At 47.9% G+C, this 23,847-nt stretch overlaps 1 protein-coding gene across 1 annotated transcript in view; it reads right to left on the reverse strand.

Annotated features, from left to right (window-relative positions):
- The window catches only part of CUX1 (cut like homeobox 1), a 416,613-nt gene that overhangs the window by 3,331 nt on the left and 389,435 nt on the right, over nucleotides 1-23,847 (reverse strand). Inside the window, exons 18-22 of the mRNA XM_090026255.1 lie at nucleotides 22,275-22,391; nucleotides 17,828-17,911; nucleotides 17,290-17,346; nucleotides 4,740-4,820; nucleotides 738-802 (exon numbers count right to left, since the gene is read on the reverse strand). Coding sequence (XP_089882381.1) covers nucleotides 738-802; nucleotides 4,740-4,820; nucleotides 17,290-17,346; nucleotides 17,828-17,911; nucleotides 22,275-22,391 — 404 coding nt within the window. The remainder of the gene's footprint in view (nucleotides 1-737; nucleotides 803-4,739; nucleotides 4,821-17,289; nucleotides 17,347-17,827; nucleotides 17,912-22,274; nucleotides 22,392-23,847) is intronic.

Genomic DNA, 23,847 nt, shown 5'->3' on the forward strand with positions numbered 1-23,847 from the left:
AGCTCCAGTCAGGGAGCAGAGGGGAGGGGCCATCTCTGCTGTGGAGCAGAGAGCCCCGCCCAGCCCAGAGAGCATACCAGGATACTGGGGAAGTCTGGTTTAACTTAAATCAGCAAGGGGTCTGGGACAGACATTACATAAACTGGTCTGACCCAAATCAGTTAAGTCTGATACTACGTTCAACCAAGTTTATCTCGAAACGATTTCAGCCATTTGCAAACTGGTTTAAGTGCACTGAACATCTGTTCTGTTACAGGTTTCTGATCACTTAAAATGGTTTGTGTGTAATGTCTGTCCCTTGCCTAAAGCCGAGCTGGTTTCTTCCTGGTTTGTGCATCTTCATTTCTAAACTGTTCTTCCCAGATCAAATACAGGTTGCTTCTCTACAACTGAATTTCCTCTCATTGAATGAGGAGCCAGAACTGAATCTTAAATAATCCTGTTGCTGCAACAGGAAATAACAAAATCTAGCTCAACATCTGAGCTGTGTTCGGCTGTTCTTACTCCTGTTCTCCCTTGCAGGGAAGAACCGTTTCTGTCACTGAAGACACTGGCAGTGTCTCTAAATAGTCACAGGGACCAGAGCGCACTGTTCAGAATAGATCTACACACTTTCATGTTTTGGAAATGTCACTACAAAATAAAATACTCTTTTATAAAAACCAATTTTTCCTTGTCTCAGAAATGGGACTCTTGAAATCCTGGGCTGTACCAAATCCTTCTGTTTTCATACATACTTCTTAGCACAGTAAGCAGTACAGTCCCTTCCCACGCTCTCAGTCCAGGCAGTTTTGTAGAGGACCTGGGGAAAATGAGAAATATAATTAACTGTTTCCCATTGTAACAGGAGACCCACCACGTATTTACACTCTGATCAATAGCTGAGAGGCATAGTTAGCTGTCTGAAGTCAAGGAGAATACAGGGTAGATTTGCACTTTATAGACTAATGAAAGTATATATCTAATAAGCTCACTTCATCAGACTCTGTAGAAGGCCATGCAGAAAGCAGACTGTCATTTTTTTCCAGTATAATCTGCCTTTAAATCTTTCTGAAATGCTATCTTGCATAATAAAACCATGTGGAGTTAGTCCTTCTCATTTGGTAAAGAGAACTTTGCCGCAACCTTTGAAAACATCACTGTTTGTGTCAGAAAACCAGTCAGATGTACTTAGCAATGGACCAAGTTGAATGGCAAGTACATGCTTGTTTGTAAAGACAGTATAACACTGTTCAATATATGATTTGAAAAACATGCTAAGGAAGAACTGTGTGGCAGTACAGCAGTTACATTACCACTGCTAGGATATGAAAATACATCACCAATATGCAGAATCTAACCAGAAACTTCAATTTCCCCTCCCAATATTTTAGAGCTTTCCCCCACCCCATCATTTTTTCCCACAAATTAGGAATGTTTTGCATGGTGATGCTTTCTGTATCCTTTGGAACTGCCCCCAATACTTGGCAGAAACTAAAGGGCAGATCTGAAAAGGCACTTAAGCTGCATGGTGCAGCTGAGTTTCCTAAATGCCACAATTCATGCCTGAGAGCCTGAAGGCATTTAAGTTTTCTCATGGAAAAACAACAGGCACCTGCAATTCTTTTCCTGATGTGTATGGCCAGAACTGCTATCAACGTGGTTGAGCTGAGTGTCTCAGCACCTCTCTCCTGCCAAAGGCAGCTTAGGATTTACAAACTAGGAGACTGCGGCATTGATGCCTACACAGTCAGATGGGCGGCAAATTGACTCGATGGTCGCACCCAGAGAGTGGTGGCGGATGGGTCATTTTCGACCTGGATGTGGGCAGTGGAGTTCCCCAGGGCTCAGTCCTCGGGCCTGTGCTATTCAACATCTTTATCAGTGACTTGGAGGTGGGTGTGGAAAGCATGCTGTCCAAATTTGCTGATGACATGGGGGAGAAGTGGGCCCACCGGAGGGGAGGGACAGAATCCAGCTAGATCTAGACAGGTTACAGAGGTGGGCAGATGAGAATAGGATGGAATTCAATGCAGACAAGTGCACGGTGCTGCATCTAGGGAGAAGGAACCTGCAACACACCTGTAGGCTGGGGAACTCCCTTCTCAATAATACAGTGGCTGAGAGGGATCTTGGAGTCATTGTTGACTCCAGGATGGACATGAGCCACCAATGCAAGGAAGCGGTCAGTAAGGCTAACTACACCTTGTCGTATATCTACAGATGCATCACAAGCGGGTCCAAGGAGGTGATCCTCCCCCTCTATGCGGCACTGGTGAGGCCGCCGCTGGAGTACTGTGTCCAGTTCTGGGCGCCGCACTTCAGGAGGGACGTGGACAGCATGGAGAGAGTCCAGAGGAGGGCCACCTGCATGGTCAGGGGACAGCAGGCCAGGCCCTACAAAGATAAACTAAAGGGCCTGAATCTATTCAGCCTCCACAAGAGAAGGCTGAGAGGGGATCTGGTGGCCGTCTATAAACTCACCGGGGGGACCAGCGGAAAATAGGTGAGGCTCTGTTGCCCCGGGCACCACCTGGGATAACAAGGAATAATGGCCAAAAATTGATCGAGAGCAGGTTCAGGCTTGATATCAGGAGGCATTACTTTACGGTTAGGGCTGCCAGGCTCTGGAATGGGCTCCCAAGGGAGGTGGTGCTCTCCTCTGCTTTGGAGGTCTTCAAGAGGAGGTTGGATAGCTATCTGGCTAGGGCATTATGAACCCACCCAGGGCAGGGGGTCAGGCTTGCTGATCTGTTCAGGTCCCTTCTGACCCTAGAAACTATGAAACTAGGTGCAGAACTACCCAAGACCCCCGAGGAGCACAAAAGGCATGCTCCCAGCCACGTAACGAGCTGACAGAATTGCGCTCACCGCCGAACACGCAACTTTCACTCAAGACACAGCCACCAGAGGAGAAGCCCAACTTAGTGTAGAAGAGCCCAATGGTTAGGAGAACCATTCCTTTGTGATACTATTGCACTCCATTAAACTTTCCAGCGTGATTCACCTGCAAATTGGCAGGGGCCTGAACTACCAAGCAGCACCAATCCAATTGAAGATGATGGAAGCTCAGGGCCTCTGATTGGTATCCCTCAATCTGATTGTCTCCTGAAGGGATCAGCTGGTCGACAGAGGGGCTGTATCTAGCCATAGCAGATACCCACCGTCATTCAGAAGATAACCTCTGCAGACATCTTGTTGGCCCTTTGACTTCAGACGTACAATCTAATATAGTTGACAGCCTGCCATTTAACACTAATATGTTGTGTAATGGGGGTGAGGACGGAGAATGGATTTAAACAGAACATACGGCCAGCTTGACTGAAACGTACAGCAGGGCTGCAAACGCAGGCAGATGATCCTGCACATCTGCTGCTGAAGCTCATGTGTTAATGGCTTTGTGAATTGTAGGAAGGTATTTATCTTGTCACTGGGGAAACACTCTAATTCCACAAGTACCATTCAGCCGGCCTCCAAATTAGGGTTAATTGAAATTCACAAAAGAGGGTAGGAAGACAGTTAGGAAGAGGTGAAGGCCTTTTTGTTTCCTTAGATTAGTAGGAGAGACATTTTTCAACTGTGGAAGTGGATCAGACATAGAATTTATGTAGCTTCTTATTAAGTGTCTGCAGTTGGTACCTGATCCAAAGCCCATTAATGTCAATGGAATTTGGATTTGGGGCCTTTCTCAGTTGCATGAGAATGAGGTCATTCCGTCCATGTAATATTTATGGCTAATTTTTTAGGTTAAGAGTTTTAAAGTTTAATGATAATTAACTTTTTATTTTCTTTGCTCTCCTCCCCACAAGATAACTGAAGGGTGGTTTTATTCTGACAGGCTCTGGCTAGAAATATTGATGCTATTTGTTTGTCTTTTATCTTGTCTCGTTGTTTAAAAATTGATGCATTTTTCTAGCAATGATAAATAGACCCCCAGAAATTTTGCAAGAGAGCAGAGGAGAGAAATGGCGTAAATAGAAATTTTATAACAAGACTGACTGACAAGCACAATGGCATTGCAAATACAGGCAAGAGACCTCCACATCTGCTGCGAATGCCTTGTTCTCAAGTAACAGCAGAATTTTCTCTCCACTGGGTATAAACACTGTAATTCCAGAAATAAGATACAATGGGCCTCCAAATTAGGATAATTGAAATTCACAAAAGGGGGAAGGGGAGGGGAATCCATTTGTGAACAAAGGCCTATGCACAAGAGATCTTTCCACTTGAGACTTTCTTTGTCTTTGCAGTGAGCAGAGAACCATCCAGCTTAACCATGATGTATTTGGACCAGATGCCTGCATCCAGCAAACTGATCCAACAGGAAAGCCAAGCAGTGTTGTAGTGTATACTGGCAGATGAGGTTCTTTGGGTAAATCTGATATCTTTTATTAGACCAACTCAAATAGTTGGAAAAATTCTTCTTAGCCCAGCTTTTGGGCACAAACACCCTTCATCAAGCTGAGGAAGTATCTGCAGATGGTCTGTGTATACCTACGCTACATAGTTCATATAGGGCACCTCTACATGAGATGTTTACTGCAGAGCTGCCTAATTAACTCCGCAGTAAAGTCTCACCATCAACATGTGCAGCCCTATTAGGCCTCAGGAAACTAATTAACTCTTCTGCAGGTTAGTGCTTGTAAACACAAGTACTATTCTGTGGCAGAGTTCTTTAGAGCGCAGCAACGCATGTGTAGATGGTGACGAGGCTGGCTGGGGCACAAGGGTGCAATTCTTTTCTTGGACTAAATACTTACCAGGAAGACCAGACAATGCAGAAACAGAGTGTAGAAAAAAGCAATGGTGCGAGCAATCTTGTTGGACAGGATGAGCCGCCCCTGCAGCAAAATCAAGTGAAAGAGCCTTTTAGTTCAGTTAAGACAAAACAACATTAACCACCTCAATTAATGTCTTGGCACCATAGGCCCCAGGTGAGACCAGGGTCTTGGTGTGCCAGGCACTATACAAACACACGGGAAGAGGCAGGTAGTCTCTGCCTGCAAAAACCAGCAGTCTAAAGTGATGGGAGAAAGAGAAGGTTTTTGTATTCCCATTTTACATATGGGAAACTGAAGTCCAGAGAAAGCAAGTCACTCACTCAAGGCCATTCAGAGCGTGTGGAGAGTCAGGAACTGAACCTGGAACCAAGTCCAGCACTTCATAGTCAAAAGACCAGCCTTCTCTTTTTGTGACCATCTTTTTAAATGCTCCACACATAGGTGGTTTCAAGCTGAGTAAACAGACAACTGACAGGCATGAGCTTCCAGAGAGGTATCTCCTGTGTAAGGACACTAAGAATTTAAGGTACTCAGCAATAATTCCTCAGCATCCTGCAGGACTAGACCCTCACCCCAATATGCACTGGGCTCAATTATGACTAATCAACACATGAACAATGTTGGTTTCCAGTGTCCTGGTCACAGGCGCACATAAAAACACTGTATGTATGCCCCTCTATATGGACCAAGGAGTCTTGGCTCCTACTTTTTAAAATTTGGCCACCTTTCCATTTTTGGCCTACAGGTATCCTACCCTCTCTCTTGATATGTTCAAATTATTCTGTATTGCCAGATGTTCCCCATCTCCAGATTGAGTCCCTGCCTCCAACTCATCACCATTCCAGAGAGGAGTCACATTGATAATTAAGTCTCTCACATTTTTAATTTATGAGCTGCAGGGATTTTGATTTGCAGTAGTCTTCATGAGACTGGCACAGAGGAAAGATGATAAACATCAAAGTTCTCTGATAGCACATTCACAGACAGCTCCGAGTTTCTTCGCCAGCCCGTTAGTATCAGTCTCCACAGTAAAGGCCTGTTGTCTTCCTGGGAGCACATAATCCCCATAAAGATCATGCAGGCTAGCTCCTAGATTAGCAGAATACGTATAACATGGGCAGCAGCCAGCAGCAATGCCAACTTGCCTCACACAGATCCGTCTTAACCCAATCAATTTCTGTGGTGTAGACTGGATTGCCAGGCTAAATACCCAGTGTGATGGGAGAGGAGAGAAGGAGCCAATGGGTAGTGTGAGGAGAAGCCAGTGCTTTGCAGTCCATCCTCCCGACTGCCCCATCCCTGGGGCTTTGCCCACAGAGGAAAAAAGTTTGGCTCTTGCACTGAAGACACTGACAATCCAGGAGGGGTTCAGAAAGCCCCAGGCTCCTCCCTGTCATTACTACAGGCCTCGTCTTCCCCTGGTTAATAGCTGTCTTTAGTTTGAGTTAGTCTTTCTTTACAGGAACTTCCTGTGGTTGGCCCTTCCCTATCTTAATGGGAGCCGTCTCCCAGGGGGCATCACTGGGCACCCTGCTGCCAGGGACTCCTACAGGAGTGGTCTTTGCTGCATGATGCTACAGCAGCCTTTTAAACGAGCTCTTCTGCACAAGAGAAGGTAGCCTTTTCAGATACAGAGTCCTCCCTACATATAACACTCACCATTTCCTCTTCCCACAGGTTATCTACTGAATGTGCCACCAGGCAGACCCAGCCTGGAACCTTTCCAAGGTGAGCTGCACACAATGACATTTGCACAGATTAGGTATTTTTAATTGAAATCTGTACTGTTAAGAGATGCCAACTGGAAGGCCTTGGAGGCGAAGGTCCTTTCTTATCCCCAGGACACAGCCAGCCCAGGCACCTATGCTGCTCTGCCAACACACCTAACCTTTGATCCTGCAAGATCATCATTCGAGGCAAAAAGGCAATTCAGCCTCTGGGGCCATTCTGTCCCGGCCGTGCCTGCCAGGACGAATTGCGATGGGGACACCTGTTCCAGTAAGAATGGCACTGAGATCAAACTGTCATTGCAGTGAGACCCTCCAGCAGCTGCCAGGTGTTAACGATGTTCAGTCATGATTGACCTGGGTCAGAACTGAGCTGACAGCTTAGACGGGAAAAATCTCATCCCACTCCTTTGATAGGGTCTGGATGCCAGGAAAAACCTAAAACCCCAAACCACCTTCATGCAGAGATGAACTCTGGATGTAGCAAAGTCCCCCAAATCGTAGCGGGGGTTTCAAAGAATGGTGCTAAAAGAGAGCCATCACCAGACCGTACTTTGATGGCTCCCTTCTTCCTGTTCAGGGGCAGGGGAGGACACTGCTGTAACAAACATGATTATGTTCTTAACTATTCCAGAGGAATAAAACTCCCGTCAGTCATTTTTTTTTTTTTGTAAACGAGTGTCATTAATTCACAGAGACATTAGCATCCCACGCTATTCATATTCATCCTGGCAATTCCTTGAGTTCTACGTGAATGATGCAAAGACTATCTTGATTTAATACAGTGTATTTTTGTATTCCTTAGCTGTTGCAATCCAATGTGCCCAGAAAATTAACCCCTTTCATGCTGGAATAGTGGGACACTGGTGCATGCAAACCACCGGCTGAGTCTTCAAATGTCACATATTCAAATTTAAATACATGTACGTTTTAATTAAATTTTTACTTGAAAAATAGAATTTTAATCAGAGGGGCAGCAGATCTAGAGAGGGCAGCAAATACGGTCAGGCTCTAAAGAACAAGCAAAATGTGAGAGCCACAGACTGGCTGCACTTCACTGGCTTTCCTCTGCCCCTAGCAGGCTTTTGACTTAGAACAGCCCCAGATTCCCAGACCCTTTTGACTTAGAACAGCCCCAGATTCCTCTGTCTAGGTCCAGTGCATGGCAGCAGCAGCCACATATGCATGCCCACTGAACAGAAGCTCATTACCTACAAACAGCATAAAGTAGACATGCTCTGATTGGCATAACTGTGCGACTGAGGAAGCAGCGAGGAGTTCAGCGCATTCCTGGCAGGTAATTCTGATCTCAAACAAGGTCAGGCTGCACTACAATGCGTTTTAGCTACCAGCACAGAAGCACTCACCTTGCATCTGTCACACCACATTGTCTAAACTCTACTGCCTTCTTCACCTCTCCATCCTCTACACCTGGTCCAAAGGCTTTGCTATGACACACACATTCAGTTTGTGGCCTCCACTGAATGCCCCAAGAAGAATTTCAGAGTGTCTTTTTGAAAAACAGTAGCAGAACAGGGAGGAAGCATTTCCTGTCAAGCTGACTTATTTTCACAAGGCAGCTCGAATGGCTAACAGGCCACCAGGTGGCCCGGGTTCCCAAGCTGAAAAGCCAGTTGGTGACCATATCAAATCCATCATTGCACAAATCAATGACATGACACATGGCATCAAAATGGAGAGTTCAGGTGCTAATGGGCTATACTGGTGGTGAGGACCACTGTGGCTTGTGCTATTATTAATACAAAATCTGCATGACCAGGCTGCTCTTGTCATGAGGAAGCAGAGCCCCAAACAAAAATACACTGGAACGATGCAGAAGGTGAGAGCCCACGGACACACTGGGCAGAATTCAGCAATCTTTGGTCTAGGCCCATAACCATCAGTCTTGAAGTCATTTTCCCCTCCCCTCACCCATTGCTTCAGCTTCTCACCTTTCTCCTAGCTCATCTTTCGAATCCCCTTGCTGGATTTAGCTCCACTGAATCCTATTCACATCCTCTCCCCATAATAAATTGATAAGGCTTATCTCTACCATTACACTCAAACTGACAGCTACCATGCCCTTTCTGGCCTATTTCCTTCTGCCAGTTTGACGTAGACTCTTCATGCACAATTAGGCCACGTATTTCCTCTTCATTTTCCCTTTTCCTGTAAATCATTGAGAGGTGCTTGGTATGAACGTAACTAAAGGCTCCAAGGGGATTGCCAAGGCTTGTGGAGCTGGCCTCTCTTGGCTCCATACAGTGCAAATGAGGGTCAGGATCACACAGAATCATTTTGAAAGGGGAAGTGTCAGTGGCTCTGGACATGCTTTACAAGTTAGCGTCAAAGCCAGAGAATTGGGGATTTACTGCACCATTCAGATTTGGGTGCTTTCCCTGCTCCATTGGACATATAGATCGGTCATGACCATTCTGGCTGAGTCAGTTCACATGAAACCCAGAGGTATTTTTCATGCAGCCACTGTTGAAGATCATGGGGATTTTGCCCAAGGACAGAGTTCATGCAGTTGGAAATCAAGCAGTTTCAGACCCACGAACGACTCCATCAGTGCAAAAAAAATCTGTGAGAGGCCAAGAGAGTCCCAAAGGGATGACGCTAAATTCTTATTCCTTACCAACAGCCTGCCACCTCATTGAGAAGTGGGTTCAGATCTTGAGTTCAAATGCACACAGACCCTTTGCAAATACCCACACAAAGTGTAGGGAAGTAGGATAGTGGAAAATTTACTTCAAATCATTAAGTCAAAATTTCAAAATTGGAGTCCAAGTCAGGATATGAAACAAGCCCAGAGTTCGCAGGTGTCACATTTGGGGTCTTGGGGCCTGCGGCCCTTTACAGTGATGGACCAAAGCTGAGAAACTTGGGTTTAGGTTTGAAACCTCATAGATCTCGAGGGCTGAGAGCTGGGATTCCCGTTCTGGCTGTTTCCCAACAGCTGCACTACGTAGGCTGACCATAAGGAAATCTGGATCGGCAGCTTGATCACTGTTTCTGAGGTAAACCACTCTGGGACTGAATTTAATAAGTACATTCAGACTTTATGGATCCCTTCTGTGCAACAGCTTTAGGCAGAGCTTTTCAGAGCCAACAGGATGATCGAGATTCTGCTCCTACTGGTTTTCATGGGAATTGTCTCGCTCTAGTTTCTAGTCATCTTTAAAAATCTCAGCCTTAGTGCCTAGCCTCTGTTATTTGCTTGTTCTGTAATCACTTTGCGAGGATGAACTCCATTACACCAACCTGAGCTCTCTCAACCACTCAATGGAGCCAAATTTCCCGTTCAGGAACCGACACTGGCAAGTACTGTTAAGGTACAGCAACTAGTTGAAGGATCCAGTTTTGCTTGGAAAACTGTTCCCAAAGCTCAGTACATAAACGGCAACTTTTATTTTTTGCTGGAGTGGAGCCTAAGATAATGGACATGTCTCCCCCACCCCCAGCCCCTCAGTGTGCAGGGAAGGGGGGATGCGGACACAGGCGATGCGTGATGGGGGCACAGGCAACATGGAGGGGGGTGGGGAGGGCATGTGCCCCCTGAGATTTCTGCACCCACAGCAGCAGGAGTGGGGCACAACTCCAGGAGGCTGCAGCACCTCCCTTGGTGCCCATGATGGCAGGGCACTCCCTCCCACGCCTGGTCCCACCCGCTGGGCCACAGAGGCAGCTCATGCCCAGCGCTGGTCCAGTCCCACTGTGGGTGCAGAACTGGGAGGCATGAGCCCCCTCCCTCGCCCCACCACATCACCTTGGCCCCCCACCCCCCTCTGCTCCACCCCCCTGACATGTCACCTGTTCCCCCCACCACCACCCCAATGCATCGCCTGTGCCTCCTCCCCCGCTGCCTCTATAGACTTACCTGGAGGGAACTGTGGGAGCTGCTCTCCACCACTACTTGGCTGCCACGTGCATGTGCATGCACACATCCACATGGCACCCCCTGCCTCTGACTGCCCTCCCCACTCCCCCCAGCCCCAAGCAGCCCCTTGCAGGCTAGAACTCCCCAGCGTGCAAGGGGAAACCTGCCGTGTTTTATTTTTTTTTTGTCAGGTTTGGGCCCCAACAGCCCCCTTCCCAAGGGGGGCCAGGCCCCTTAGGCCCCCATGTACTTAGTGCCTATAGCTAGGTATATGAACTGCATTTGCTGCTTTATAGAAGCCTCTGTCACTGTTGCACTTTTTGCAATGCCAGTGACAACTTGAGATGTAAAAGCAAGGATGGAGCTGACACAGTAATTGTGGCACAGAGAGGCAGCTTTGCTACTTGCCACACTAGTTACTGCAGCTAGCTCCTTTTCTGTTTACTTCCCCAAAGCAATGGAAATGTGTAAGTCAGCTATACCTTTAGAGATAGTCTCTAGCAGTGGTTCTCAGCCACATTAGACTCAAGGCACCCCTTGGAAAATGCCAGCTCTTAGCTTTCACCCATTTGTTCACTATGCAAAAACAGTAAAGCAACTCTTTTGGTGCAAAGACCTCAGGAAGACCACAACAGATCAGAATGTACCCACAGTGCTGTGGGTGCTGATGACCCAGTTTTATCACTACAGATTCATGCTCGAAATCTCTGAGCTTATCTTGTGAATCATGCACAAGTGTTTGCATACTTAACAGTGCTAATATTGCATGGCACTCTGCAACACCCTTAAAAGGTTCGCATGGCACCCTGGTTGGGAATCATTACTTTATAGCCACAGTTCACACACTAATGCAGAAATCTACATTATGGTGCACTGAACACAGATTTCTATTAAAGCAGGAGTGTGTCTGTTAGATGCACACTTGCACTGGCAGCAGTGTGGAGCCTCAAATGCCTCCTCCCTAGCTCCAAACCATCACGTCAGGAAGACATGACATCTCCAAGACAGCACAAATTTTGTACCACCTCTCATCAGGGTCATCTGATGGTGTCGACACGGAGTTCTGCCAGGGCCCCTGCCCGGGGGGCGCGGCCTTCCCGGGGCTTGTCTGAGGCCTCCACCCAGACAGAGCCCTTGGGGGGGCTGCCGTCCTCCAACCCCCTGGCCTGCGGGAACTGCCCGGCAAGGTCTGGGGGGGCAGGGACTGGGGACTCCTGCACCTGTCCTGTAGGTATCCGCCTTAGGACCCTGGAGGAGCGGGTGCAGGAGCTCCTGGAGGAGGTTAGCAGGCTGAGGGGAATCCGTGAGGCAGAGGAGGAAATTGATAGGTATTTTCTTTCTCTGCAGGGTGGTACGACAGAGGAGAGGGCAGCCCGGGATGAGCCCTCCACTGCTGAGTGGCAGACGGTCTCCCGCGCCAGGGCTATTAACCATGTTGTGGCACCAGTTCCTCCTGTCCATCTGGAGAACAGATATGAGGCCCTGGCAGCCCTGGAGGAGGAGGGAGCAGTGGAAGATTCCAGGGAGGAGACTTTGTGCACACAATGTCCTGTGCGGGCGGCGGGAGTCAAGAGGCCTAAGAGGAGGAAGCGTCGCGTCATCGTGATTGGTGACTCCATCCTGAGAGGTACGGAGGGCCCCATCTGTCGCCAGGATCCCTCAGCACGTGAGGTCTACTGCCTGCCCGGAGCGAAGATTCAGGATGTGAAGGGGATGCTCCAGTCCATCATCCAGCCCACCGATTATTACCCCATGGTCCTTGTCCATGTGGGTACTAACGATGCGGCCAGGAGAGCCCCTGATCGCCTGATGGAGGACTACCATGCTCTGGGAGGCGTGCTGAGGGAGATGGGCGCACAGGCGGTCTTCTCTTCCATCCTGCCAGTGAGCGGTCGAGGCAGACGTCACGAGATGTGCATAGCGGAGACCAACTGGAGGCTACAGGAATGGTGCTTCGAGGCGGGCTTTGGCTTCCTCAGCCATGACCGGCACATCGTGATGAGAGACATGCTGGGATGGGATGGGCTCCACCTTTCCCCTAAAGGTAAGCGTGTGTTCTCTTCCAGGTTGGTGAACCTCCTTTGGCGGGCTTTAAACTAGGCTCGTCGGGGGAGGGGGAAGATGAGGGCGGAGGAGACGATGAACTACCAGGCCCAGCAACAGCCAGCGAGCCCAGACCAATGGTCAAAAGGGAGAAATAGGTAAGCGATGGGGGACGGGGCATTGCTGAGACTAGGGGGTCAGTGAGCACAACCGTTGGAGGCCTCAAATGCCTCTACACGAATGCTCAAAGTATGGGGAAGAAGCAGGAGGAACTCGCCCTCCTCCTAGCTGTCACCAGCCCTGACATAGTAGGGATCACAGAAACGTGGTGGGACTCATCGCATGACTGGGCGGTGAGTGTCAAGGGCTATAGGCTATACAGGAAGGACAGGATAGGAAGGAAAGGTGGAGGAGTAGCACTCTACATCAAGGAGGAATATACTTCCTCGTTAATTAGCAAGGGGGTAGAGGGGGGGCACTCTGAGGTGCTCTGGGTTAGAGTAAAAGGCAGTCCAGGGGAGAGAGACTTAACGGTGGGAGTCTACTATAGACCTCCCAACCAGGGAGAAGAGCTCGACCAGGAATTCTTAGGTCAGCTTACAGAGGCAGTGAGGGCTAAGGATGTGGTCATCATGGGGGACCTGAACTTCCCGGACATCTGCTGGGAGGAGCAGTCAGCCAAGTCTGATCGCTCACGTCGGTTCTTAGCCAGAGTGCAGGACCTCCATCTAACCCAGGAGGTGCACAGTCCCACCAGGGGAGACGCCTTGTTGGACCTGGTGCTGGCCACGGGTGATGACCTGGTGAGGGGGCTGCGGGTGATGGGCCACCTGGGAGACAGTGATCATCGCTTGCTGGAATTCACCATCCAGCGTAAGGTGGCAAAGGGCTGCAGCAAGGCAACAGCCCTAGACTTTAGGAGGGCTGACTTCAACAAGCTAAGGAGGATCGTTGGGGAAGCGCTGAGGACCCAGAGGGGAAGGGAATCAGATGTCGAAGGTGAGTGGTTGCTCCTTAAGGAGACGATCCTCCATGCCCAAAGGGGGGTAATCCCAACAAGGGTCAAAGGGAGCAGGAGGGCACATAAACCCCCATGGCTCACTAAGAGCATCCGGGAATGCCTCCTTGCTAAAAGGGAGGCATACACCCAATGGAGAGATGGGGTCATCACCAAGAAGGACTATGTTACAGTCGCCCGAGGATGTAGGGGGGCAGTCAGGAGGGCCAAGGGCCAAGGCAGAGTTGGAGATAGGACTAGCTTCCCGGATTAAGGACAATAAGAAGTCCTTCTTCAAATACATAGGGGGTAAAAAGAGGGTCCCGGGTAATGTGGGGCCCCTGCAGGACACGATGGGCAACTTAGTCATCACGCCAGATGACAAAGCTAACATATTTAACGATTTCTTTGCCTCTGTCTTCCTAAGTAGGGACCAGTTCAGCCACCTCCCTGCTGGGCCCCCCTCGGGCCCCGAGAGAGACACGCCTGGGCCAGGGGTTAGCGAGGAGTTAGTTAGGGTACTTCTGGAGAGGCTGGACGTGTTCAAGTCCGCTGGTCCGGACGATCTTCACCCTAGGGTTCTACAGGAACTGGCCGAGGTCATTGCGGGACCCCTGGCGCGGCTCTATGAGCACTCGTGGTGCTCTGGCGAGGTGCCGGAGGACTGGAAGAGGGCCAATGTGGTCCCTATCTTCAAAAAGGGAAAAAAAGAGGACCCGGGAAATTACAGGCCAGTTAGTCTTACCTCAATCCCGGGTAAGCTCTTTGAGAAAATTATCCTGGCACACATCCAGGAGGGCCTTGCGGGGGAATGCATGCTCAGGGGCAACCAACATGGGTTCATCAGTGGCAGGTCTTGTCAGACCAACCTGGTGGCCTTTTACGATCAGGTCACCAAATCATTAGACGCAGGGGTTGCTGTGGATGTAGTCTTTTTGGACTTCCGGAAGGCTTTTGACACTGTCTCTCACCCTGTCCTCATCAAAAAGCTGGGAGACTGTGGTGTCGATGCCCACACAGTCAAATGGGTCGCCAACTGGTTGGAGGGCCGCACCCAGAGGGTGGTGGTGGATGGGTTCTTCTCGACCTGGAAGGACGTGGGCAGTGGGGTTCCGCAGGGCTCGGTCCTCGGGCCCGCACTGTTCAACATCTTCATCAGTGACTTGGATGACGGGGTAGAAAGCACCCTGTTCAAGTTTGCTGATGACACTAAGATGTGGGGGGATGTGGGTGCACTAGAAGGGTGCAATAGGCTACAAGCTGACCTTGACAGGTTGCAACGGTGGGCGGATGAGAATAGGATGGGGTTTAACACTGATAAGTGCAAGGTGTTGCACATGGGGAGGAAGAACCGGCACCACACTTACAGGTTGGGGAACTCCCCTCTTGCCAGCACGGAGACGGAAAAGGATCTTGGAGTCGTTATTGACTCCACGATGAACATGGGCCGGCAGTGTGGGGAGGCAGTCAAGAAGGCCAACCGTACCCTGTCATGCATCCACAGATGCATCTCAAGCAGGTCCAGGGAGGTGATCCTCCCCCTCTATGCGGCACTGGTCAGGCCGCAGCTGGAGTACTGCGTCCAGTTCTGGGCGCCACACTTCAAGAGGGACGTGGACGATATGGAAAGAGTTCAGAGGAGGGCCACTCGTATGATCAGGGGTCAGCAGGGCAGGCCTTATGAGGAGAGGCTACGGGACCTGAACCTGTTTAGCCTCCACAAGAGAAGGTTAAGGGGGGACCTTGTGGCCTGCTACAAACTGGTCAGGGGGGATCAGCAGGTATTGGGGGAGTCCCTGTTCCCCCGTGCGCTGCCAGGAGTGACCAGGAATAACGGTCACAAACTGGCAGAGGGTAAGTTTAGATTAGATATTAGGAGGCGCTACTTCACAGTCAGGGCGGCTAGGGCCTGGAACCAGCTTCCAGGGGAAGTGGTGCAGGCTCCTAGCCTGGGGATTTTTAAAAGGAAGTTAGATGAGCACCTTGCCGGGGTCATCTGACCCCGGTGCTCTTTCCTGCTAAGGCAGGGGGTCGGACTAGATGATCTACCTAGGTCCCTTCCGACTCTAGCTACTATGAAACTATGAAACTATGAAACTATCTATTCTGTGTGCCAGACTGGATCGCATTTGCTAGCTGGAATGCAGAGGTCAGAGCTATGGCTTTATATCCTCCCACCCACAGCAGTCACTACAGACTGGCACAAGCATCAGTCCTGGCCCTGCTTCACAAAACATCTATCTAATGTCTATAATTGTATTTGTTGTATGCTGCACATTCAGTTGTGTCCATGGCCCTTAGACAATCAGGTGCTTAAGCCCTTGCATAACTTTACTTTCTTTAGGTGTAATGCGAGTTTAACACCATGGTGGAGGGTAGAGAGTGTTACATTGGTGTATTCAGAGGTTAAGACTCTGGGCATTTGCACACGTGTGCGCCGCAGTGCCAGGCACTTTTAAAAGTGCTTGACGCTGCATCGCATACATTTGTATAAATGGCAAAATGCGTGTTAGTGCTGAGAAAATGGCAGAGGCGTGCTTTTGAACTAAAACACCTTTGACGTGTTTTAATTCAAAAGCACACCACTGCCATTTTTTGGGCGCTGACGCATATTTCATCATTTATACAAATGCATGTGATACAGAGCCAGGTGCATCAGCTTGCATGCTCTGCAGACTCAATTAATCGAGTCTTCTCTGATGTGCTGGATTTCCAGCACGTCAGAGCAGACAAAGGTACATGTATAAAAGCTCTTTGTCTTCACTACCAGAAAGGTGCATCATTACAGAGAGACTCCTGATGCAAGACAGCGGTTTCACCTCAGCGTAGCTTGAAAGGAACCAACCCCAGGTAGGGGGATGCAATGTTGATCTGACCAGGCTATATTATGAATAATCAGAAAAAGAACATGCCTCATACACATCCCCAGCCCTTTGCAAGTCACTCTTAAATGTTCTAATAAATGCATCAGCTCTGTACAAATTGTGGGGCAGTGTAGAGGGAAGATGTTATTCCTGAAAAGCCACACTATTCTCAAAGAACATCCTAGTAAACACAAATTGATCCAAAGCTAATACCCCCTCCATATACATGAGAACACTGGCCTGGGAATGTGTGATGTGTGAGCATGGACCAGAGCTGAGTTTTAACACCTGGACATCCTGGAGTCCATTGAGTTTCTCCCTAATGCTGTAAACACGGAATGGCTTTGGGACAGGGGAAGAAACAGGAAAGGAAATATAGATGTGTTAGTTTCCTCTCCTTTTCCAAAGCAAAACCATTTGCAAAGTCAGCAACAGAATTTTAGAGTGGGGGGAAATATAATCTCTACTGCCTAGCAAGACCCAAGGGAGTCTGACTATATCAAGGGAGAGTTGCGGGCTCAAGGACACAGAAGAAAGAAGTGGGAGCAAAACTTGATGCAAGAGAATATATTTATAACGAGAAGAAAACGTACTTGGCTGTGACTTTTTAGAGCTCCCTTTGCTTAAGGGGAAAATTTCTGCTCAAATAAAAATCCTCCTTGCAGCCTGGCTTCCTCTGCCAAATCCAGCTACAGAGAAATCCTAAGCCTGTGAATGGAACATGAGCTTGGAGCCATGACTTCACGTGCAGCGCAGTAAGGTCAGTAAGATTTGTGAGCAGGAAAAAGGTGACCAGAACATATGAGTAAATGGGCTCCAGCAAACACAGGAAGAAGTATGGAAAGGACTGGAAGGTCTGCACCCAGTACGTATCCCAGAGAGACCTGGGGAGTACTGTGTGGGAAAGTCCTCGACTAAAACAAAGATCAACATGCTCCCCAACTCTCATTGCCATGAACACAACAGCTATGAATGGAGACAAAGAGTTATGTATTGTAGGTAATCTGCCATCACTTACCATGCTGAGGGTGGCCTTATCCCAAGGACTGAGGCTCAGATACTTCCTCTGGCGTTCCTGGAAGTTAAATGTTAAATGGAAGTTAACTTGAGACTCAAAGTAGTTGCCTGGGTTTTAAGGAATAGAGCAGAAGCTTGTTGCTGGCTGAGCAGCTATGAGGTACTATCCAGTGCTATCCAGCCTGTGGGGAAGGCACTGAGTCTGAGCACCATCCACCCAGGAGCCCAGAGGTTCAATTCTGACTTCTTAAAAGGTCTGAGGCAAAACCACAGCCTCTCTGGTTCAGCTTCCCAATCTGCAAAATTGGCATGCTTGAACAGCTAGCTGCAGATAAACGGAGGGACGAACGGGTTGGTAAGATTAATTTTACCATGACTTAGCGACCCCTGGCTCCTGCTTAAGCTAATCATGTAGGGCCCAATCCAGAGAGGTGCTCAGAGCCTCCAACTCTCACTGTCCACAGTGGGGAGTTGAAGGCACTGGGCCTTGGGCTGTGTTGGACTCGTAGTGAGAAGCGAACGCTTCTGGCCGTCTGTACCTTCTTGCTGAAGGAGGAGAAGGGATCCAAGCGCTCTTCATACTGGGAGGAGTAGCGGAGCTCCGTGTCATCGCTGCTGCCACCCTACAGGAGTGAAACAGTGACCGTTAGAGCCATTGTCCATCAGGCCCAAGAATCACTCAACCCAGGCCCTTCTCGGTGCCAGATGGCTCCCTGCTGCACCACTTCGCTCACTACAGATGTCCCCTGCTAGTGTGAGCCATGGCTCTGCATTCATTGCCAAGCAGTAGGGAAACAGAGGAGTGACCCACACAGCATTCCTCACTTGCCCCAATTCACTTGTGCAACTAAAAGGGGCATTTTAATGAAGGGTATCCAGCCAAGTTTCTGTCCCTGCACACCCCCTCCCCCATGTCTGAGCATTTCTGTCTGACCAGAGAGTTTCTGCATGGTCATTCAAAATCTGAGAATGTTTTAAGTGGATTCAACTTCCTGCCCCGTTAGGCAAGAACACAGCTTCTGGATACCAGAGCAGAGCCTGAGCCACAGCTTCCCCTTGGGAGCTGCTATAACAGTGATACTTGCCTGTAGGAGACTTATAGGTCTAAGGCTCTCAGAGGGCTTTCCCAAGGATCTGAGGCACACAGATGTTATGTGATTTGCCAAGATCACACCTGGAGACCTAACTCTCCCCTTTCCGTTCTTGTTGTCAGCCATTTAGACCAGTGGAAAGTGGAAGTAAAATGCTGCCAAATTAGAACAGTAGCTTTGCACAGGCGTAAGAGACTTGCAGAAGGGGCAGAGCAGTGGGGAATCCAGCCCAAAATAGTTCTTCGTGATCGCACACCGACTCTGAAGGGATGCACGTGTGTCTAGCAGAGGTGGGGGGCTATACAGACCAGTGCTTTTCTGAAGGGGATGTGATCACTCAGAAAAATGGAAGAGGCAGTAGTGGCTGAGCAATGTTCCATACTGAAGGTAGCAGGGCTGCGTCTGACTTGTGCCACTTCCCCTTCCACATGGTATTGCAATGAGGTCTTGACTATCTATTTGCGTCACCACAGAATGCTAACTTGCCATGAAAATGCTTAAAGTGATATCAGTCCAACTTAATGGCCCATCGCTGCTGAATCAGGTGAGGAGGAGACAGTAGTTTAATGGGAGGAAATATTGTTTAAACAAATATCTGTTAGGGCAAAGGAAGTCAAGCAGACATAGGGCAAAGGCAGACAAGGAGACTCCCTGAAAGGAGAGAGAGATTTGGATCTTATTTAAGCAGGCTTTTCCTGGTATGGAAGTCCTTTTGCAAGCTTGTAGGCAGCTCTGGGCTAAACACAGCAATAAGCCCATCTTCTACCCGCTATGGGAGGCTATAATAATCTGCACACCATGCTCCCAAGCTATTCAAAACACCACATTTGGGGCTGTAAAAAATCTACTTGCTGATTCCTTCTTCAAACTGAGATGGAAACAGCATTTGCTGTAAGCCAAAACCAGCACTGGATCCCATTGTCAGCACTGCTAAGGAGTGCAAACTATAGGCATAATGCATCCTCCATTTGGGTATGCCATTACTAATAATAATCAAGATGCATAAATTTAAATGATCTGGTGCTGATTCATAGAGTTCAGGTCTTCCCTTTGGATTTTGCAATTTATTTTTCTGCATTTTGGGGTTGTTGCTTAGACTCAGGCTTCAGATGCTGGCACTGAAAAGCTGGAACCTCTCCCCATGCCCCCTGGTGTTGGAAGTTTGTGCTGTGGCAGCTTGTCCTTAACTCTGAATGATGAATTTATATCTGCTAGAGATTAATTTTAAAATTCCCTGCCTATATATATCCCTCATGCTTTAATAGTGAGGGTGCACAATGCTCAAAATGCTGCTGCTAGCTTGTTTGCTTGTTCCTTTTTTATCCCTGCCTAATTATATCATTGTGGTTTCAAACAGATGAGACTGACCTTTTGGTTGTCTTTCTGGACTTGTTACTGCTTGTTCCTTGTTGTTCTGCCCAGGCATCCAAGCACAATCTCTTGCGACTCCTCTTTGACAGGGTAAGCCGCAAGGTGAACAGGTGAAAATACCCTATGCTCTGGAATATGATATGCAGGCCATTACACAGTCAGAATCCTGTGGTCAGATGAGGTCCTCATTTAGGGACTGTGCTTTCATTATAGGCCGGCTTTATTCTACTGGTTTTGACTATATTGTTTAAGCTTGTCATATGGCTCATTAGGTTCTAGATGACACAGTCCTACACAACTGAGTAATACACAGTTTATTACTCTTTATACAGAGAGGAAAATGTTCTAATGTTATAGAGATATGATCTTTCATTTTATTTGGAACAGTAAATAATTGCATAGGCCCCAATCCTACTCAACCCTCATGAGGGGTAGGCATATAGGTCTTCAGTGTAGATATAACTTTCCTTCCAGAAAGGTCCCAAAGAACTGTAAAATATTAACCCACAAAGATTCTGATCACCTGCCACTGACACGTAGCCACCTCTGAAGCACGGCAGAGAACGTGCCGCACAACAGAATAATAGCACAGATTAAGACCAGAGGACTCGAGAGTTTTCCTATACTCTCTCCATTTTCATTGCATAGCCATTAGAAGACCCTTGGAACGTGACAGAACATTTCATGTTGATGATGATATTGCAATTAAAAGCTCCTCAAATGACAGCTTTGCAGCTGCAAAGGGGCTTTTTAGGCATGGGTGTACAGGGGTATTTCTATGTATTCAAATTCCACTTTACAAAGAAAAATGCTTAAGCAAGCAATAAGAGGGGAAGCAGTGCTGGAATGTCTGAGGGCAGTGATGTCTGGCTGAGAACCACATGGCTGTGTAGGCTGTTTCTTTGTTATTTCCTGTTTGAGTGTAGCCTGAGCTTGTTCCTCATTCAAGCAGCCTCTGTCATGACAGACCCACTTGACTGCTGCTCTATGCTGCCCTGGAAAAGGCTAGGACCTTGTAAAGGAGAGGAGCTCTCCCTGCTGGCCAGAAGTTGTGCAGTAAGAAGCATTACGGGGAAAGTTTCTAGGTCAGTGTAGAGAAGTGACTCTCCTTCATCACTTGCTGTTGTACACAGAAAGGAGGAAATAATTGCAGTGCTGAGTTAGCATCATGTGAGAGGTACATAAGGAACAGAAGACTGGTGACTAATGTACTGGGAACAAAGTTTTGTCAGACTCACAGGCCTCCGAGCTCTAGTTCCCAACATCAGTGTGTTGAAAGAGCCTGGGCGTCTCATAAGAAAAGAGCGTGTACCCCATAAACTCTCATGTGGGCTGGGGTGGTGAGAATGCATTACTTTTTGACATAGCCTGGATCATTTTTGAGACTCTGAGTCTGGAGGGCTACTTCAGGAGTCATTTGTTTAACCCCCAACCTTGCAGCAAGTGTGCAAACAAGTCTGAACATCCAAGGGCTTCATAGGCATGCTGAGGCAGAAAATGCCAACTCCTAGCATCAAAGGCTAGCTGCAGTCCTGGAAGTGCTTCAAGTCAGACACTAGCCACACTGCCACAGAGAGGTGGGCAAGCTGACTAGATGATGGCAATCTTTTCCATCTTCCATTTTTAAAGTTCATGTGGGTAACTTGGCATTAAGCTCACTCACACTTGTAGGATAAAATGGGTACACAGGATACACTAGGGCAGGCTGGCACTAAAGGTTACTCCAAATCTTAGTGGCTGCTTACAGACATGATAAAAAAGAAAAACTACTTTACTTTCAGCTCAGTGTGCCCCCACATTGAGCGCAGCATATGCCCAGAAGAGGCATTGCATTAGTTTGACACGGCTTGCCCAACATCTGTACGGATCACATACTTCAGCTGGGCTTTTTGTTGCTTTTATCTAATAGCTGATTGAATCAGCTTTAAATAAAAATGCCAAAAAGCCCTGCTGAAGCACACAATCTACACAGATGCTGGGGAGCTAATGTGTAATGTGCACTGTTTTGTTTTCGCATGCTTGGGCCACTACAGTATACCTCAAACTGGAGTCTGTACACCCACAGGGTATACAGAAAATCTCTAGAAGGTATGCAAGATAAATAGGAAAGGAGACAGAGAGAAATGTAAATAGTGGGGAAAAAGGAAAGAAAAATAGCTCTGAGATTGTAGTGGAAAGGTCACACTGCAGTTGTAGTGATAGTGACACTCTATTTACTGTCAGTACCATGGAATAGTAGGTGCACACAGCTGTATAATAAAGGGGTTGGTGACCCCAGAAACTTTGAGACTCACTTGATCCAGGCAATGTCTGGGAATTGGAAAAGCAGGAGAGGCAATTACTTTAGCCCAACATATTTTTAAGTGTGGATTAAGGACATATGAATATTAATCCAGCATCGTTTCAGATGCTTATTTGCAAATGAATAGGGCCAGCTGCATACATTTTCCAGATCACCAATGGGTTCACTGGATCTTGCTGTCTTTCAAAGACAGAGACAGAGGGTGGCAACTTTTGCACTTACCCGGCCTGGGTAGCTCTGGAGGAACTTGATTTTCTCATATAACTTGATGTTGTCTGCTCTGAGGTTGTCCAGCTCACTTTGGAGGGCCTGCATAGTGTGCTGCATCAAGCGGTTCTCCTGCAGTATATAGAGAGAAAGCAGCATCAGTTGGAGCTATGTGGGTATTGGGAGAAAGGGGAGTGGGGTGAGGAAATGGTGATTTAATTTGTTCTACAGCAGAAATGAGCCCCCATTTCCTCCCATCTGTGTAAGCTGTTGGGATCAGCAGAGATAAAGCATAGATGGAAGTATCACAGAATCATGGAGAAGTAGGGCTGGAAGGTGCCTCCAGAGGTCATCTAGTCTAACCCTCTGCATGAGGCAGGATTATCCCTATCCAAACCATCCTATTCAATCCATAATCTAAACTCTATGCAACACTGCTGACTGAAAACAATGCAATACACAAGAGATAGGCAGAGTACACAAAGGAACTTTACAACTACAACATCCAAATGGAGCCCTAAGTGCTTGACCAACTAGAGAAAGGAGGACCTGGAACCAAAGAAGAGGAAGACCTAGACATCTCAAGAGAAGCAGCAGAAGCAGCTGTTAGAAGTCTGAAGAAGGAGAAAGCGCCTGGTGTAGACAATGTACCCGCAGAACTCTTGAAGACAGGTGACAGTATAACAAGCAGGCTTCACAAAATGTGCAACATGATATGGAAGGAAAAAACTTGGACAACCCAATGGACAAAGTCAGTCATCATTCCCCTTCCTAATAAGGGAAGTCTCCACCAATGCACAAACTACCGCATCATGAGCCATCCAAGCAACGTACTTCTAAGAATAATACTGAACAGACTGAAGCTTCAAGTAGAGACCATGCTGATGGGAGAGCAAGCTGGGTTCAGAGCAGGGAGAAGTACCATAGAGCAAATTTTGAGCATCCAAGTATTGTGTGAAAAGTACCGTGATCACCTGAAAGAACTTCACCATAACTTCATAGACTTCAGGAATATACACATTGGATTTATGACACATTATAACCTGCCTGACAGCTGACTTTCCAGGTACCTCTCTACTTTTCATCCCCCTTCTCTCCCCGACACCCAGCCTGTCTCTTACCCATTGACTCCTCATTTTACATCTTCACTGACTGCCTGTCTTGTATGCAGACCAGCCCAGCCTCCGGCCTCTTTACTCTTCATTCCATCCAGGAAGAGCACACACCAACTGCTGAAACTTTCTCAGCCTGACAAAGGGTTTTTGAACCCAAAAGCTTGCTTAAATTTTTTTTTCCAACTGTTTATGCTGGTCTAATAAAAGATATCAGATTCACCTAAAGAACCTTGTCTGCCTAGACTTCAAGAAAGCTTTTGATAGGGTGTGGCACAAAGCACTCTGGTTCATGATGAAGAAGCATAATATCAGCAGATCCCTGATAACTTTAATAGAAGAGCTTTACAGCAATGCAAGTAGTGGAGTTCTGATCAACACCGACATTGTTGAATGGTTTGCTACTTCAGTACGAGTGCACCAAGATTGCCTGCTCTCACCATGCCTTTTCAATCTCTTCCTCAAGCAAATCATGT

Source organism: Crocodylus siamensis, chromosome 13 (assembly GCF_052110815.1).
Source record: "Crocodylus siamensis isolate JL-2025a chromosome 13, ASM5211081v1, whole genome shotgun sequence".
NCBI lineage: Eukaryota > Metazoa > Chordata > Crocodylia > Crocodylidae > Crocodylus > Crocodylus siamensis.